The sequence below is a fragment of the Penicillium concentricum genome, assembly GCF_028827145.1.
Source record: "Penicillium concentricum strain IBT 3081 chromosome Unknown utg000003l_segment0_segment0, whole genome shotgun sequence".
Taxonomy (NCBI): Eukaryota; Fungi; Ascomycota; class Eurotiomycetes; order Eurotiales; family Aspergillaceae; genus Penicillium; species Penicillium concentricum.
The window spans coordinates 2237266-2253624 of record NW_026622756.1 but is presented as its reverse complement, the minus strand read 5'-3'; the positions used below and the strand labels follow the sequence as shown (position 1 = coordinate 2253624).

Below are 16359 nucleotides of genomic sequence, written 5' to 3'. Positions count from 1 at the left end.
AACAGGTAGTACGGGAAATTCGGTGGAATTTCCAAATTCCTCTGCGGGTGAAAACGTCAGGAATGAGATATGGCCGTCCATAGAACAACATAGGAACCCCGATGGATGTCCATGTTACGAACCGTCGTGTCCGTGCAGAGGCTATGCACGGCGCCCCCTGCATTTCAGGACGTCGTCCGTTACTTGTTTCGATGGAGTATGTACACTCCATGCCCTGGCGAAGCTAGAATATGGTATAACGCCACGGCGTTTGATTTAGATGTCAAAACCACGATGGAAACCTTAGCCAGTTTCCCTAGGGGGCAAAGCCCTTCTGTACAAGACAAAGTGAGCTTACTTTACTCAGACCGGGGATAATCTCGATGAAACGAGTACGTGCCAACAACGCGGCTACCATATCCTCAACAATTGTTAATGTTTTACCAGCACAAGATGGCAGTGCGCCTGTCCTTACTTCGCCCCTACCTAGTCCCTTATATGGGGAGCGGCTGATAATTGCCGGGGCCTCGTGAAACAGCTGTGAGAGAATACTGCAGTTTATCAATAAGGCCTGAGGCAGCGAGGCAAACACAATGCTCGTCCATTTTAGGAAGGTACCTGGGAGGTGAGCATATGAAAGGCCTCCTCCCACCTTTCTTCCTCTTCTCTTCTCTTCTTCTTCTCTTCTTCCTCTCCCCAGCCCTCGAACACCATCTCTCCGTAGCCCTGAGATCGCGCAGAGGGTCGTGCCTTACTCACACACAACCTGGATAACAACATTACCAAGTTGTTGAGGTCCATGTGTAGGTCCGCACCCACATCAAACTGACAGTTCTCGTGGAAAGCATTGAATAAAGTCATTGGCTGACCTTGGGGCCCCAGGGTTCAGTAGCCATTTGACAGATCCCACGGAATACATGGGGGGTGGTCACTACTGTGACTTCCTCTTTACCCAGATGTATCTAGCTATGATTTACCAACCTTGGAATACATTCTCTCAGACGTGTATCTTGCATCATTACTTGTGTGAAAGTTGTCTCAATCCTGTACACATTCATTAGAAAGATAATAAACTAAATCAACATAGATTTTATTGGTAGCTGTAGATAAAATGTAATTTTCCATTTCACATAAGCAAGCCTAATTGACTCGCTTCGATTCGATTCCCTTTGTGAACAAGATAGTAGGAATCACACTGCCAGAAACGCCCGCAATGCATTGAGGATATTTTTCCGATGCCCGTGAAAAGATCACGAGTGAACATAGACACATATGGAAGAAAGATTAACAAGAGTGGATTTATTCGTCGTCGACCCTCGGGCGTTTCGACTTGCGGTCATCATCACCTTCAGCTTCCTGAATTCCATAACGCTTCTGGCCTGCAGTCACATCGGCAATCATGTTGTCAATGCCAAATGGATCAGCAGTGTCCTTCTCGAACTGAACAGGACCTTGGCGCTCCTATAGAATAACTTATTAGCGACGAAAAGAAAACGTATACAGGACAAAAGCTTACCTCGGCTTCAGCAGCGCCACGGAATCCCTCCTTGGCGCGGCCCAGGACCTCGAATCGCTTGGTCTTTTCGAGCTTGCTCATCTCGCCTTCGCCTGCATCTTCGTCATCGGCATCAGCTTGGGCTCGTGGACGATAGATGCTGTTGATGGCGTCCTGCGCGGCGAACAACGGCTTGTCGTAAGGGTTATCTTCATTGAAACCAGACTGCATGCCACTGGTCTGGTTGAACAAACGTGAATCCCACATAGATTCGGAGCTCTGTGTAGGCTTGGCCAGACCAAGCGCGACCTTCTCGGAGATATCACGGTTCTGTTCTCGGGCCATGGTTTGAATGCGGCGCTCTGTGCCCATGCGAGACTGGCGTAGCTGTCGTTCATCTTCACGGCGTCGCTCGCGGCGCTGCTCCGCACGGTCTCGGGCGGCTTCGTCGTCTTCGCTGGGAGTAGCAGATCTGGAAGAGTATACGGATGCACTGCGACTAACGCTTCGGGAGCGGGAACGAGCCCGCGACACGCGAGCACTGGGGCCAGCGCGGTCCTCGCGAGCCTTTTGTGCCAGCATCCGAAGATGCTCCTCCTTCTGTGCCTTCTCCTTCTCTGCCAACTTCTGCTGCATCTGAGCTCGGAGCTGCACCTCTTCACGCGCGTGTCGATCCGCCGTGAACAAAGCCTCCGCGAACTGGGCGAATTTGTCGTTGATGGAGACATCTTGCAGCCCGCGACCATCTGCAGCCAAACGCTTGTCCAAGGGCACGGTGTAACCCTTGGGGTTCTTCCAATTCGACACAGGTGGGGGAATCTTCCAAGCTTCTTGGTCCTCCGCAGTGAGCTTCCTAGGCGGCGAGTGCATAACGGGGGGCGGCGGAGAGGGCGGGCCACGGGGGATCTTCTTGTGCTTAAACTTGGGCGGCTCCATAGGATCCAGCTGCCTTTCGACAATCTTCATAATGCGGTCATTCTGGCGGCCGTTGTTGCCCATCTGGTTGGCCGGGGTGTATCGAACGAAAGTCGGCTCTGCTCTTTGTCCGCCCTTGACGTTCTTCGGCTTCTGCGCCGACGAAGCTCCTTCGACCAAAATTTGAAGCGCAGCCTTTGTCTTCTCCATCTGAGCCTCGATCTCCTCCTCAGATGGCTTGTCCAGGGAAAGCTCGCCCATATCCACCCGCTGTCGGAGCGGGATCAAATCCTTGAATGAGGCATGGACGGTGCGGTTGTCGGCGTGTCCGCGGCGAGCGATCGCGTCGTACTTGACCTTGCCTTCAGCATCGACCTGAAGAGCAAGCGCATTCGACTTTGACTTTCCCTTTCGGCCCATGTCGAGGGGGTACTGTGCAACTAGAATCTCGGGGAACGCGCCGCCGTCACCGAAATCTTCGGGGGCGCGAGGTCGCCATCCTGCACGGTTTCCGTAGGGCGGGGGTCCGGTCCGCTGGAAGATAGGGTCAATTAGTTCTCGTACTAGTATGTCAATAGAATAATCCACAACTCACCCGCAGGACAACCTGTGTTTCATCAATCTGGTCGGCGCCAACCACGCGCGGACCACGGGGTTGCGCATGCTGTGGCAACTCTTCCCCCTCGCCAGTGTATTTTGGTTTGGGGAGGGACTTGAAAAGTCCCGAAGCAATAGAGGTCGACATTTCAAGAGTGAGCAACTCAAGAGCTGTGCACTCGTGGATGATGAGAAGAGATCATGGAGTGACGCTTCATTTGGCTTTTCTAGACAGACTGCGTGGTTGGTCTATATAGAATGCCGTATTACATTATGCCAAGACTTCTGACGTTGAGCAACAATTTACACGGGCAGACTCATTTCACACTTAAGAGAATGATATTTAAGCATAATGATTACGATGAGAGGGGTTTCAATTTTCAAAAATTCTTGTATTTATATCTGATACAAATGATGTTCAGACCTACAATATAAGGAGAAAAATCATAAGAATGGAGCGTGAAATAGCAAGTCGCTAATGAACGACTAGATGGTATAATTACATGGCAACAAAGGCTTTTTAACCCTTCGAGTCTAGATATACTCACTCATTGGAAATAAAGTGTATACGCATGGGGCATGCGATGTCCTCTTTATCGCCTGCCTCGACGAAATGATCGCGCCCCTGGAATCTATACCAGATCTTCAATCGTTTGGGCAGCAAAGGGGCAGGGTCATGGAATCCCAAAATTTGAAACTAGATAGATCGAAATTAGTATCCCGCTCCTAAAAATACTAATCAATTCGAGGCCTATCGCTTGACTTACCTTGATAGTCTTGCCGGGAATCACCAATTGACCCCGGTTAACTAGCGCAGCCACAGGGATAGTGACATCAATCACCCTCGGCTCCGCCAGCCCGTTTTTGGGTTTCTTGTTTACTGGCGGTATATAACCATACTCGGCCTTCAAGATGATCAGACCTTCTTGTGCTTCTTCTCGTGCTTGCCGCCTTTGCACTTGATCCGTCATGAGCTCGATGGCCTGGAGACTCTCTTCCCGTTTCTTGGGGATCAACTTCGTGAGCTCACGGTGGCGTCGAGCGGCTGCCTGTCGACGGAGTTTCCTATCGCGCGGGCGAATATATCCAAATTCAATCGCGCAGTAGGCCAGCCAAGGGAATATAGCAGTCAGCGCTGCAGCGCCGCTTGTTGCCTCACTAGCCGGGCAAACATTGATGGGAAGATTAATGTTTTGGCCGAGTCGACTCCATGAAACTGTCATCATGATACCCTTGTCCGCGATGCCAACGCCGAGGCCAACACGCGTGTACTCGCCAACCCGACGAACACCCTTAATGGTCCAATTGAGAGACATGTCTAACCCAACAACGCTTGAGATCTCGAGTCGCACAGCACGCGCCTGATCCATACTCGGCATCGGGAAGTACCCGTCAGAGCTCCATTCAGTCTTGACCGGATCATCGGCGGGTTTTCCGGAGAAGAGGTTGCGAGAATAATTCAAAACAAAAGCGCCGCCGGCGGGAGTAGCCTGGAGATAGGTCTGCCATGACTCGGCAGATTGGTCGATTTGACGTTTCTTCTTGAGAAGATGACGGACGTCCTCTTCCATTTCTCCACCCTCTTCCTCGTCATCATCGTCGAAATCAACTGCAGCTTGGCCCTGCTTGGGGAGCGAAATTAGACCAATTTGCAGATTACTGACCTCGTTAGCGGAAGCAATGGCACTCTGAGCACCCATTCCAAGTGTTGGGAACCAGTTGAGAAGAAATTCGGGCCAGTCAACAACGCCACTGGACCATGTAATGACGGCAATTTTCCTCTTGGCGATTTCCCTTGAAATTTGGACCTCGAAAGAGGGCGGTGTTTCGTCCAAGGAGCGCGTATGTATACTGGTCACACTGACCTGGAACGGCTTGGTGCCGGGGATCGGCTGGAAGGCCCGAGCAATGTTCGCTTTCAGGGTCGGGGCAGGGAGAAGAAGAGCATCGAAGGTGACTTGTGAATCCCTGAGGAGCGAGAATGGATGTTTGGCCCAAATCCCTTTGGTGCCGATCAAGTTTTTAAAATTGGGAGTCACAGTGGCCCCAAATTGGAAGTTCTGAGCTGCCAGGATGGGTGGCATTTGGAACTGCAAAACGGTTAGCATAATTTCGAAATGCAAGCCTGCAGCACATCATACCTTTTCTTCTCCTTCTGTCCCATCCTCGTACTCAACTGTGACTTTCTTAATCGGGCGAGCCAATCCTCCAGTTATACCCGCATTAAAAGTCAACTGCATGTCCTCTGATTCCTCCTCTTGCACATCTTCGCCTGCATCCGTTTCCACACCCCCGTTTTCTGCTTCTTTCTCTGTCGTACCCCAAAGCTGTGGTAATGCCACAGGCGTCTTGAAATTATACGAAACACCATACGTGGACACTTTCGGTGAAGGTATATGGAACTGTACATCTTCGTCCTCGTCAACTGAGACCATAGTCGACGCGTTGATTCCGAGGGTAATACCGCCCTAAGGTCAAACCCAATTAATGTCAGCAACAGCCCAACGATTCGCGCAACTTCCCATAGACGGAAGAATCATTATTGAAAATACATACCTTGCTAGAAACAAGACTCTCGACCGCTTTCCGCTCCCGTTTCTTCATCGTCTTCAAAAACCAGCGCTTGAACTGATCCGGCGACATCGCCTTGACACCAACATCCTGTCGTTGTGCCTCCCCACCAATTCCCATGGCCCCAAGCTGACCCCATTCCTGCCGCACACCAGCCGCACCAGATATATCATATACAATGCGTTTATTCGGATCAATGAGCGTCTCATACGCCTCCTGGATATGTCTGAACTGACTCTCGGCGGCATGACGGAGATGCGGTGGCTGTTTGTCGGGATGGAAGCTAAGGGTCAGGTTGCGGTAGGCGGATCGGATCTCGGCGTCTGTCGGGGGCGGGTTGCGTGCAAGTCCCAGCAGGACATAATAGTCGGGTTCCTCTGGGTATTCGCCGACCATGCTATAGTCAGCGTCGAGTCCGTCATCTTCCACCGTCGCACGGAACTCCCCGGGGAACTCCTGTGTCCCGGAGGATTGGTTGAAGGAGGTCATGAGAGCTTTCTGCGCACTCGTTTTGTGTTATTCTATATATATATCCCCATTTTGGGGTGGTTGGATGAAATGCGACAGATGAATCAAGGTGGAGTGGAGAGAAATGGAACCGGAGAAACCTTCCGCATCTCCGTTGGAATCCCCGCTTAGATGTGTTATAGTGGAGCATTGCCTAGAGTATAGAGCTATTGCTTATAGTCAAGTTTGATCCATTTTATTTTAAGAGTAGAATTTGAAACGTCAGAAAACAATGCCTTTGTTCTCGGGTGCCAACCCTGTGACTCAATTCCTATTGGCTTAGGACCAACATTGGTATTAGTATTGGCACTTAGCATATTAACCTCTATAAATGTAGCATATAGATACGTGAAAACTTCTATTTTAATATACAATTGTGAAAATGACTGATACATTCACGATATGTGTCAGTAAGGTCTACTAATAAGAATAGTCCATCTCCACTAAAATGGGGCTGAGCAAGTTATAGAGCATGTTCGTCAAAACAATGCAGATCAGCTGGACTGTTTTTAAGCCAGTTGCAGTGGTGATCTCTCTCTATATCCAATGAACTCCAATTTTGTATGCAGCCTGCGTTGATATATTCCTAGATCTTGCGATTGCCGGTGCAATCAACAAGAGCAGAGCAATGCCCGCTAATACATGCCAAGAACTCAATTGGAAGTCATCGATAAAACCCAAAAAGAAGGCAACTGGTAGTAAATCAGCTAAAATACCCAACTGGAGCTAAAGATACACCGTTGGTACCTGATGTAGCATGCACGGGTGATCAGCATAAAATCACTTGGCAAAATGTGCCACGTCGACCGTAGACCTCCTCTTCAATATATGTCAGCCTAATAGAGTACAAATTGAACTATTATAAGGTAAATGTTGAGTGTTGATCTATACCAACGCTACGCGCACACAAGGCAACAGTTCGGTGACCATCGTGTAACTCATAAGTACGGAGTAAGCCCCTCCGGTATACTCCAAGTTCTCAACTCTTATAAAACAGATCAAGAGACCGACTTACAAACGCTACTCCTCAACCCAACCTCCCACTCTCTCCAACTTGACTGGAATACCAATGACCAATCCATCAACAATGACCACCCGCTTAAAAGAACTGGGCGCGCAACAGCCCCCAGTATTCAAAATAAACCTCTCCCACCCACCAGAAGAGCGCTACACAGCCCTCGCCAGTCTCTACAAAGACCGAATGCGCTCCGTAACCAGCATATTCGACGACGTGATTCACAACCTCTCCCCAAACATCCCAACAAAACCAATCCACTGGCTAGCGCGTCTATTCCTACGCAGACTCTACACAGACGAAGAAACAGCCGAGATCCGCGGCATCAGTCGCGTAACCGGAATCTCCCTTTACCTCCTAATCTGTTTGAACGTGGTGCTCGATCTATTAATGGGTTGCACGAGTGGCGGTGTACGAATGCTCGACGGACTCTGGACACGAATGGTCCACTTCCGGACCTTGGACTGGGGAATGGATCCACTACGCTCGCTGATCGTGCAACTTGAATTCGTGCGCGATGACGCGCCGGATAAAGTGCTCGCGACGTGTATCACGTACGTTGGGTTCGTGGGGATTCTCACGGGTGTGCGGAAAGATCTAAGTGTTTCGCTCAATTTCCGCGCTGTCCATGATTCCCGGAGAAATGTCGGTTTTTATTTTAATTATTTGCTTGTTTTGCTTGGTTTGCGACAATCCATCACCTCGCTGTTGAGACAGTGTGTTCTTCCCAGTGTGGAGGGATCGACGAGACTTTCGAATACTTCGACCATAGAGGAGATACTGGATGAAGTACCTTGTTTGCGAACGACGGCTGCGTACCTGATCTTCTGTGATGGGAGTAGCATTGTTGCGATGGAAAAGGACTATGAGACTGCGTTTTGGCGCAGGTCGAGTTCTTTCATTATCAAAACCAACCACGATGAGGATACTAGTTCGGTCATGGATGAGGCTATCGCGAATGATAGGGGATATACTGGTCTTCGTGTGGCGGATGGTATGCAGAGCATGGCTGATATTATTGAGGAGAGTAGAGGGCGGCAAGCGTCGATGCAGGAGAAATGGGATCGCAGGGTGCAGGATCATGGGGTCTTCCAACAACAACTTAAGAGGCGGAGAGTTAAGAATGCTGCTGTTCCCCGTTCACAGTCGATTCATTTGGAGTGGAAACGGAATACGAAGGTCGGATGGGAAGATGGTGCGTCTGAGGTGTCGGTTACGCTTGGGACAGTGCTTGGGTGGCTTTGCTCTGACCCGATTGTGAATGGTGATACTCATTATGCTGTGCTGATGGATCCTGTTGAAGGCAGGTTTATTTATTCCGGGCAGTTCCCAGCCCAGGAATCATAATAGCAAGATGATTTTGTACAAATAATACAGTGACCCTTGATTTATCTCGACCATTGTCTTCCAAGCTTGATAGATATATGTACATGAGCAAATAGCAGCAGAGCGCTGAAAAGCACGAAAAAAGCAAAAAATAAATGACATACTATATAATATACAGATGTAGAAAATATGGAACTCTGCTCAAAGATAGGCAAATGAGTCAAGTCATGTAGATCACAGTCCCGTTTATACATGGCAACAATGCGCTCGGCCAAGCCGCCATCATTATTAAAATGCATCCATCGCATCGTAACAGGATAATAGGGAACAAGATTCCCTCACCACTGCAGGAACATCAACATTTCCAGAAGATCAATCACGTCGTCGAGCCAATTTGGAACTCGATCAGAGGATACCAAAAGGAAGAGACAGACCTCATGGATCTCTAATCCAAGCAATACCACTCTCGGAGATGAGCGTCTCATCAAGCCGCAGAGCATTCAAAAGTACCTCTCTGGGCATAGATCCCGTAAAAAGATCCTCACCCATTGTCGCAGGCGGATGAGAATGCAAAGCGCCAGCATGGACCTTCATCTCAAGCGGGGGTCCATCTAGCGCAAAGCCCAGTTTATCGGCGAAAACGCTGCGCTCATTGAGACAGTAAATCATCAGACCCAGACGTCTGTGGAGAACCGTGGCTAATTGCAAAGAGCCATCCCAATAGCGACCGAGTTCGTGAACGGTATCTAGTGCACCTCTGATATAAGAGACGCACTCGTGCAACTGCGACGCCAGACCAGCGGAGCTGAGGACGTCCACGGCTGATAGAACGACGTAGCCGAGGAATGGGTTCAGGAGGGTTAGGGATGTGGGAGTCTCAGTGTTGTGTCGGGAAGGGGTGATTTCTTTTGCGTATTGGTCGAAGGTAAGAGAGATGCGGAGGATTTCAACGGCGTGGTATCGAGCGCGGTGGATGTACTGGCCTAGTATTTCTGGTCGGAGGCTCTGGTATCGGGCGTGTCTGTACAGTTTCATCAAACTGGCGTGGTAGAACAAATGGGTTGAGACGAAGGTGTCTGCTTTTCTTTGCCGGATGCTTCGTTCTAGATTTATGGATGAGAATGCCAGGTAATCGGGGAGTCGGGTCATCCATTGATTTGATTTTTGGATGATGGTTGTGTGGAATTCTTCGGCGAGTCGGTTGTATGCTTCGGGGGGAATGTGTGGTAATCGGGTTATATGCAGGGAGATGTCTCCCCAAATGGCCATGATCTCGATTAAAAAGGCCATTGGGCTTAGTGTGGAGCGATCATCGCCTGTAGAGGCTGGGATGTGGTTGAGGAATGATTGGAAATAGGGGACTGTCGCATACTGCTGAGTCTCGTAGATTTCTTCTCGACATGGGAGCCTCAGCAAGGCTGCATCTGACGAGATGAAAGTCGAGGAAGCGGAATAGAGGCTCGAGAAGCGCTGGTGTTTTGTCAGTAACTAAGAATCGGTCTTTAACCGGGGGATTTGCATATTCTTACATCAAGCACAAAGGCAATCCAAAAGGTTCGCCGTCGGCACTCAATCAAAGCCTGTGGGTGTAACCCGTAGTCACACTTCTGGCTTTGATCCACCACAACACCGCCAGATTCCACGTTGTAACGAAGGCCAAATACCGCTCTTCCGGCTGCGCCTATTGAATCCCAAGACCCGACCAGCGACCCTGTAGCGTAGTACCAAAGACTCATTATCATATGGCTCTGAGCAAGTTGCAAAGAGAGGGTATGCTGGCTTCTGTTAATGGCAAAGCGGGCTATACGAGAATATCGCTTCATGGCTGCCATTTTGTCTAACCTGTCTGAGAACACAGATCCAAGAGCCATCATAGAATAAAGAAGCATCTTGTCGTCTGCAGACTTGGCGGGGTCGGTCTTCAACCACAGGCCAAATCGTCCATGCGGGAACATGTGGTACAGGCCGTCATTCACGTGTAAGAAATAACACTCAGTATAGTGAATTGCCGCCTCTGGATCGCTTTCGTAGGGGTCCACATGCCATGAGGCCGCGAGCGGGTCGTCCGAGTTGTTGTCCTTGAGTTCCCCCAAAATGTCAGAGTACTCGGGCGTACGAGTAGACTCGATATGTGCCGAGGATCGTCCGAGGGTGTCATCTGCGCTGGATAAAGACGATGGGAATCGGTAGGATCGGGATCTTAAAGCCCTGTCCGCGTCGGCCATAGTTTCATACGTGGCTTCTGTGCCTGATGGCGTGAGCATCGAGGCTTCTGACATCGGTGAGTGGCCGGTAGTCCCAGGAAGGGAGGTCGCACTGTCCGAGGCTCGAAGGCTGTCGTAAATGGACGGAGAAACGTCCAAAGCACCGTGGCTTGCGCGGGCGTAAGGATTGCCAGATGGCCCTGTTGACCCTCTCATGAGAGGACGGTTTCCCCGCGGGCTTTGAGGAGGTTAGCAATGGTTCAAAATAATTCCGTGGACGGATTATTGTTCAGAGATCATGATCACACTTACGCACTTTCGAACCTGCATTCACGTCCAGATTTCCGGCATTGATCACATACGGCCTCGGCAGTTGGGTTAGGGTTACACTTGATTTTTTTCTCGCGACAGGTCAGACAGGCAAGTCCAAGGCGCTTCCTCGGCCTACCAGCCTTTGTTATGCCCCAATTTGCGTTGACAGGGGTACCATCGATGAATTTGGGACAGAACGATCCGTCTGCGTATACGAAGCAGAGTTCCCCGTCAATGACTCGTTCGTCTACCACATGAGGCCGGAGGGGTTTGTTGTGTAACCGACTTGAACTTTCTGGTGATGATAGTTCCCCACTGGGTACTTGATCATGTGAAGATGTGGTGTGAAAGCCGTGCGGATAGGATGCAGCGGATGGATCACTTCTTGTCGGTGTGTGGTTTCTTATACCTCGATGTCCATGTAAAGCCACTTGTGACAATGAAGGCAGGCCAGTATGCTGTTGCGGGAGAGATTCGGCACGGCCTCTATCATTTACAGAGGTTGGCGAAACCTGGAAAGTCGGATCGTGATGGTGAGGCGGGTATGTAGATTCACGCCGCCCTATGTTGGGTGTTGAATTTGAAAATGGTCGAGAGTATTGTGGTGAATTGTTGCCCGGTGTCGGGGTGAGTATTTGACTCACGGAGGGGAGATGGTCTGGTTTTTGGTGTGATCCACTGTCCTTTCCCTGGGGACTGGCTTGCCGTGAAAAGGGATCAGATCCAAATTGTAAACTAGCCGGGGGTGGAAGCTGGTATGGGAGGTCCCCGGATTCTTGTAAATTAGCTGGATGCTCCGATTGCTGCTCCGATGGGCGGTCTGTGGTGGGTAACATACGACCGAAGGGTCCGACATAGTAGCGTGGGCCTATGCCAGAATGGGAGGTAGATCCTGATCCTGGTCCTTGGGGGGTTGACATGGCGCTTAGGTATATGAGGTCGGAGTGCTTCACAGAATTTGACCGTCTACATAACAGACCCAGACGACAACCAGTGTGACAAGGGATTTGTACCCTTGAATGGGTATAGTGTCAAGAAAAAGGACTTGATCTGAAATGATGTCGTGAGGTTGTCCTTGGCTGATTCTTAGCTTTTTGTTGACTTTTCTGGGTTCCAGAGATATAGTGCACAGAGGTACCTATTCAAAGAGGCCAGGCGACTTAGCAATGGGCTCATTTCTCTGATCTCCCTCCGCCGGAACATAGACGCTTTTCACATACCAATTTCACTTTTCGGTCTTCAAGGAACAATAGAGGTCAAAAGTCCAACAAATTTGGATCAGGCAGCAAAGCAAAATAGAAAGACCGTGTACGTTCCAAGCTCAAAAGCGAATGGCGAGCAGGAATGATAAGAGAGACAGGAATTTGTACAAACGTTGCCCACGAGTATTTGAAAATATCGCTCGAAATAGTCAACTCTCGGCAAGTCGCGTGGTGTGCCGGTGAAGCCGAAAGGGAAAAGGTAACAGAAGCTGGCTTAGAAGGCCACCATCTCGCATTAGTCCCGAGCAGTCACGGTCTCAGGTGCATAGTTTCCGTGTAGGGCTGTCTGCGGTATCCTAGTAGCTGCCAACGTCCAGGGATTCTCCAGGCCTTAGACGAGGACTATGAAGCTGCAGGCTTCCACCAACCCAAGGAGTCACGGAGAACCGGGCCGAAGTGTTTAGCAAGGAAAGCTCCGTGCTTGAAATCCAGTAGATCACTACTAAATGTCGAACTGGAGGATTCAGAGCGGGGAGATCAGATGGCAGCGAGATCTTGGTTCTAGGTTCTCGAAGAGCTAGCGGATTAGTGGGGGGTAAGGTGTGGGTAGACCACGGTCTACCGACAAGGATATTCGAAAGAACAACGCCGAGGGCTTTTTCGATACCCGAATTCGGAATAGATGTGTGAGAGACAAAAAAAAGAACCAAAATGACACCGATAGCGAGGATGATTGACCGGAAGGATCGATGTAAGAGCCGATGGTGGCACACAGGACAAAATAGCGAAAGTGCTACCACTAGCGGGCACCCTGGAAGGGCGAAAAAACGACTAGAAGTAGCGCCTTGTAGATAGAGACTAATGAGATTTTGACGTTTGAAACTTCTAAGCCTCCCCTACATAAGGTTTTCTAGATATTCTAGAAAGCCCAAAAGAGGGAAAGTAGCTTAAACCGAGGCTCAAAACACAGAGTGTCAAGAAGAAAGATGCGAAAGGAGGGGAATTCACGTATTGAACTCGAAAAAAGGGCCAAAGCAGACAAAGTATTCTAAGTATTCTACGTATTTTCGAGTTACAAAATTACCAAAGTACTAATATTCCTAGATTCTCGGAATAACCGACTCTCTATAGCTCTACGTCAAGGAAAATTGAAATGAGACAGTCAGAACCCTTTCGGTTTAGGCGGCTCCAAGGGTGCCACATTCGGAATAGGGTGCCCAATGGTCTCGATTCAGAAGAAAAGTGAAATAGAAATTGTAGAAATTTTTTAAAGGCTCATAATAGAGTGGGTACATATCGGCATTGGGTCAAACTTGGCATATCATAAAAATGGCTGAGATCGTGCGGCAATTATAGTGATTCTACCATGTGGAGATGAGGAAATATAAAAATATATAAAAAAAAAACATCAAAAGATATAGGGGAAAATATAAAAATCCCCCCTATGCCCTCGATTCATCCGCTCTACATTTTTATATTAATGGCGAATCCTCCACAGGGATCAGGGATGCTACATTTGGTACCTAACATTCGTACGGAGTACATATTCGTACAACACTCTAGCCTTTTACGCGCAAAGGCCTCGAGATACCCACTCTGCAGTACTTTCTACGTGACCAATCTCATTCCCTTGACATTTAGATGAGACGTGCACCAATAAGGACTCTCGGGGTTTGCCGTGTAGGATTCAATACGATATACATTTACGGAGTACGAAGTACATAGTACGGCATCTTCTCCGGATAAAGTGAGATTGATATCGAAAGTTAAAATTTTGCAGAATAAGCAGAAGACCAAAATGTGAATTAAAAAAAGCCCATGTATCCTCAGTGGGTCCTTTAGGCTTCGGCCGGAGGGTGGAGCTGGCGATTCGATGCCTAGACGGGCAAATCCTCCTTGCCAGCGTCGGGGCCGCAGGGCTTATCTCACGTTTGGATAGCCTCTGGGTGACGATCGACCTGGCAAGTGGAGCAGGTTGTTTCGTCTGATTCCTAACTACGAACTATACTCTATAAAGATTCAAAGCCGAGACCATCTGAGGTTATTTTATGGATATTCTTAGAATAGGACGGTGATCTATACTGATTTTTCATGGGACATACGTGCAAAGTATGTTTTACACAAGATAACACAATTCCGAGGTTATTATATCCTTTATTCAACAGGGAACGTTTAAAGTCTCCCCACTTTGACCTCCAACGGCGATGCAACTCTAGGATTGACCACGTAGGTTGGTTTCAATTTCGTGGCGATCTGATCTGCAAGCCTTCGGGATGGCCTCAGCCCCTGGAGTGTGCGTTTGCGCTTCTAGGAAAGGCCCGAGATGAAAAAGTTACCCGTCGGGACTTCGCCGTTAATCATACTCCAACTCGGCAGTTTGGAGAAGCCAATTTACATACGGAGTTTCTCTCCCTTTTTCACGGGATCAAGTTTCTCCGAACAAATACCGAAATTCCAAAATTGGATGAGCGGAGGATTAATCCGAGTTGAAGTCCAATTACCATCAGCTATAAGGGCTTGAGACAACCCGTGATCCACTTAGGTAAGTTTATTCAGTTTCTACGTTAACTAGGTACACTTTCTATATGGCGTGATGGGCATTGAATAAAAACAGAAAAGCAATTACTACCAATTATAATTAACAAAACTTCTCAATCCCATAAGGTATAATTAATGCCACCGTGTTCTGTATTGCAACCTCATGTTTTGCATATTAGTGTCGGATTGACTCCCGATAGTGCCAACACGCTTTGGTCACCCCTGAACCGATTCGTAAGTGAGACATGACTATACTTAGACATCTCTGTGATCTGCGAATAGAGTCCAACATGAGACCCGGGCGTATATGTACCTCCAAGGTTCTATCCAGTGGACTTTTTCTCCTTACTCGTGCAGCTTATCTGTTCGGTTGATCTTACCGACCGTTCTCACGTTTTCTTTTTCCTTTCTTTTTTCTTTCTTTTTCTTTTTTTCTTCTTTGTTTCTTTACGGGATCGGATATTTTTCCCTCCGATCGCACTATCCTCGGTTAATATGTGTTCCTGAGCGATGTTGCATTACAATTTAACTGAGTGGATTGGACCAGGATTTGGCTTTACTAGAGGAATACAACAATACTTGAATTATCCCAGTCACTTTTATGTAATACCTACTTGTACATCCTGGAAACTTCCAGATACTTAACCTATAGGCTCTGACTTTACACACGTGAGACCTCAATCCCAACGTCATTGAACATGAAGCATCCACTAACTATCGATATACAACCCCAATGGTAATGAACTCCACCAGTCGGATCAGTAGCATCACAGCATGCAGAAGCGAAAAAGAAAAAGAAAAAGTCCAACTGACGTAAGTACCTTAGTGTCACAAAGTGCCTCAGACTATCAGCCGCGGACCCTGGCGGTCTTCTTGGCAATCCGCTCTCGCACGTCCCTGATCTCCGTGCCCGACGTCCAAAGCGGGCATCTCGCTTAGACAATCGGCTTTTGACATATTAGAATTGGGATTTCCGAGTTGCTTTGTCATGCATATAGCCCTAGATAGGTACGGAGGACGGAGTAGAGACCAACTTCAAAGGTGCATTGATGTTCCCACGCCACACCTATGCTGCCCAGCTATTTTGGAGGAACCAACGGGGCAAAACGAAAAGTCAATAAAATTGCAAGACATGTGAAACTGCCGAATGCTTCTTTGTCTAATTTCTCAATCTCCCGTGTCTCAGCTTGATGCTTCCAGGATTTAAATTGCTATTCCTCTATAAATGCCGGGTCTCACCAATATCCAAGACGCTAATCAATATCTTATAGGTCGCGTTTTATGGCATAGCTGTCATGTTGGGAACTGCGCTAGCTTAGCAAGGTATGCTGTATGTTTCACTCGGGTTTACTCGGCTTGCCTGGGATTATCCATGAATTAATTAGAATGGCTTCCATGTGCTTGCATCGAGCTCATACCTAGGTCCTTCGTACTCCGTACTGTACTATCTAGGCTGTAGGCTGTAAGGAAGCTTATAACATGTGATGTCTCAGTGGACACCTTGTCACATGCTCGACTGTTTTGTTCAAGGTCCATTGAGGTAGTATAGAGTGAGCTACAAGGTTAGCCGCACTTGAAGACTTGAAGCCTCTAGGTGTCCTTCTGGTGGAGGAAAAGCGAGCTAGATCTGTATCTAGGATTGCTTTAGACGAATTGCAGTGATATACTCGAATATTCGAGAGAATTCATTTCGATAAT

At 48.5% G+C, this 16359-nt stretch overlaps 4 protein-coding genes across 4 annotated transcripts; 1 reads left to right on the top strand and 3 right to left on the bottom strand.

Moving 5' to 3' along the window:
* Positions 1 to 1278: 1278 nt before the first annotated feature.
* N7517_008690 (SKIP/SNW domain-containing protein) lies at positions 1279 to 3134 on the bottom strand (the record flags this gene model as incomplete). The annotated part of the gene is made up of 3 exons (XM_056726419.1): positions 1279 to 1440; positions 1496 to 2923; positions 2985 to 3134. The coding sequence occupies 3 exons, from the start codon at positions 3132 to 3134 to the stop codon at positions 1279 to 1281; spliced, it is 1740 nt and encodes a 579-aa protein (XP_056577270.1).
* A 396-nt stretch (positions 3135 to 3530) lies between these two features.
* Positions 3531 to 6046, bottom strand: N7517_008689 (J domain-containing protein; the record flags this gene model as incomplete). Its single annotated transcript, XM_056726418.1, has 4 exons — positions 3531 to 3683; positions 3754 to 5076; positions 5128 to 5454; positions 5543 to 6046. 4 exons carry the CDS (start codon positions 6044 to 6046, stop codon positions 3531 to 3533), a joined length of 2307 nt encoding a protein of 768 aa, XP_056577269.1.
* Positions 6047 to 7151: 1105 nt separating this feature from the next.
* On the top strand, positions 7152 to 8426 carry N7517_008688 (uncharacterized protein; the record flags this gene model as incomplete). The annotated part of the gene is made up of 1 exon (XM_056726417.1): positions 7152 to 8426. One exon carries the CDS (start codon positions 7152 to 7154, stop codon positions 8424 to 8426), a length of 1275 nt encoding a protein of 424 aa, XP_056577268.1.
* A 414-nt stretch (positions 8427 to 8840) lies between these two features.
* N7517_008687 (uncharacterized protein) lies at positions 8841 to 11841 on the bottom strand (the record flags this gene model as incomplete). Its single annotated transcript, XM_056726416.1, has 3 exons — positions 8841 to 9875; positions 9935 to 10847; positions 10922 to 11841. 3 exons carry the CDS (start codon positions 11839 to 11841, stop codon positions 8841 to 8843), a joined length of 2868 nt encoding a protein of 955 aa, XP_056577267.1.
* Between the last annotated feature and the right edge of the window lie 4518 nt (positions 11842 to 16359).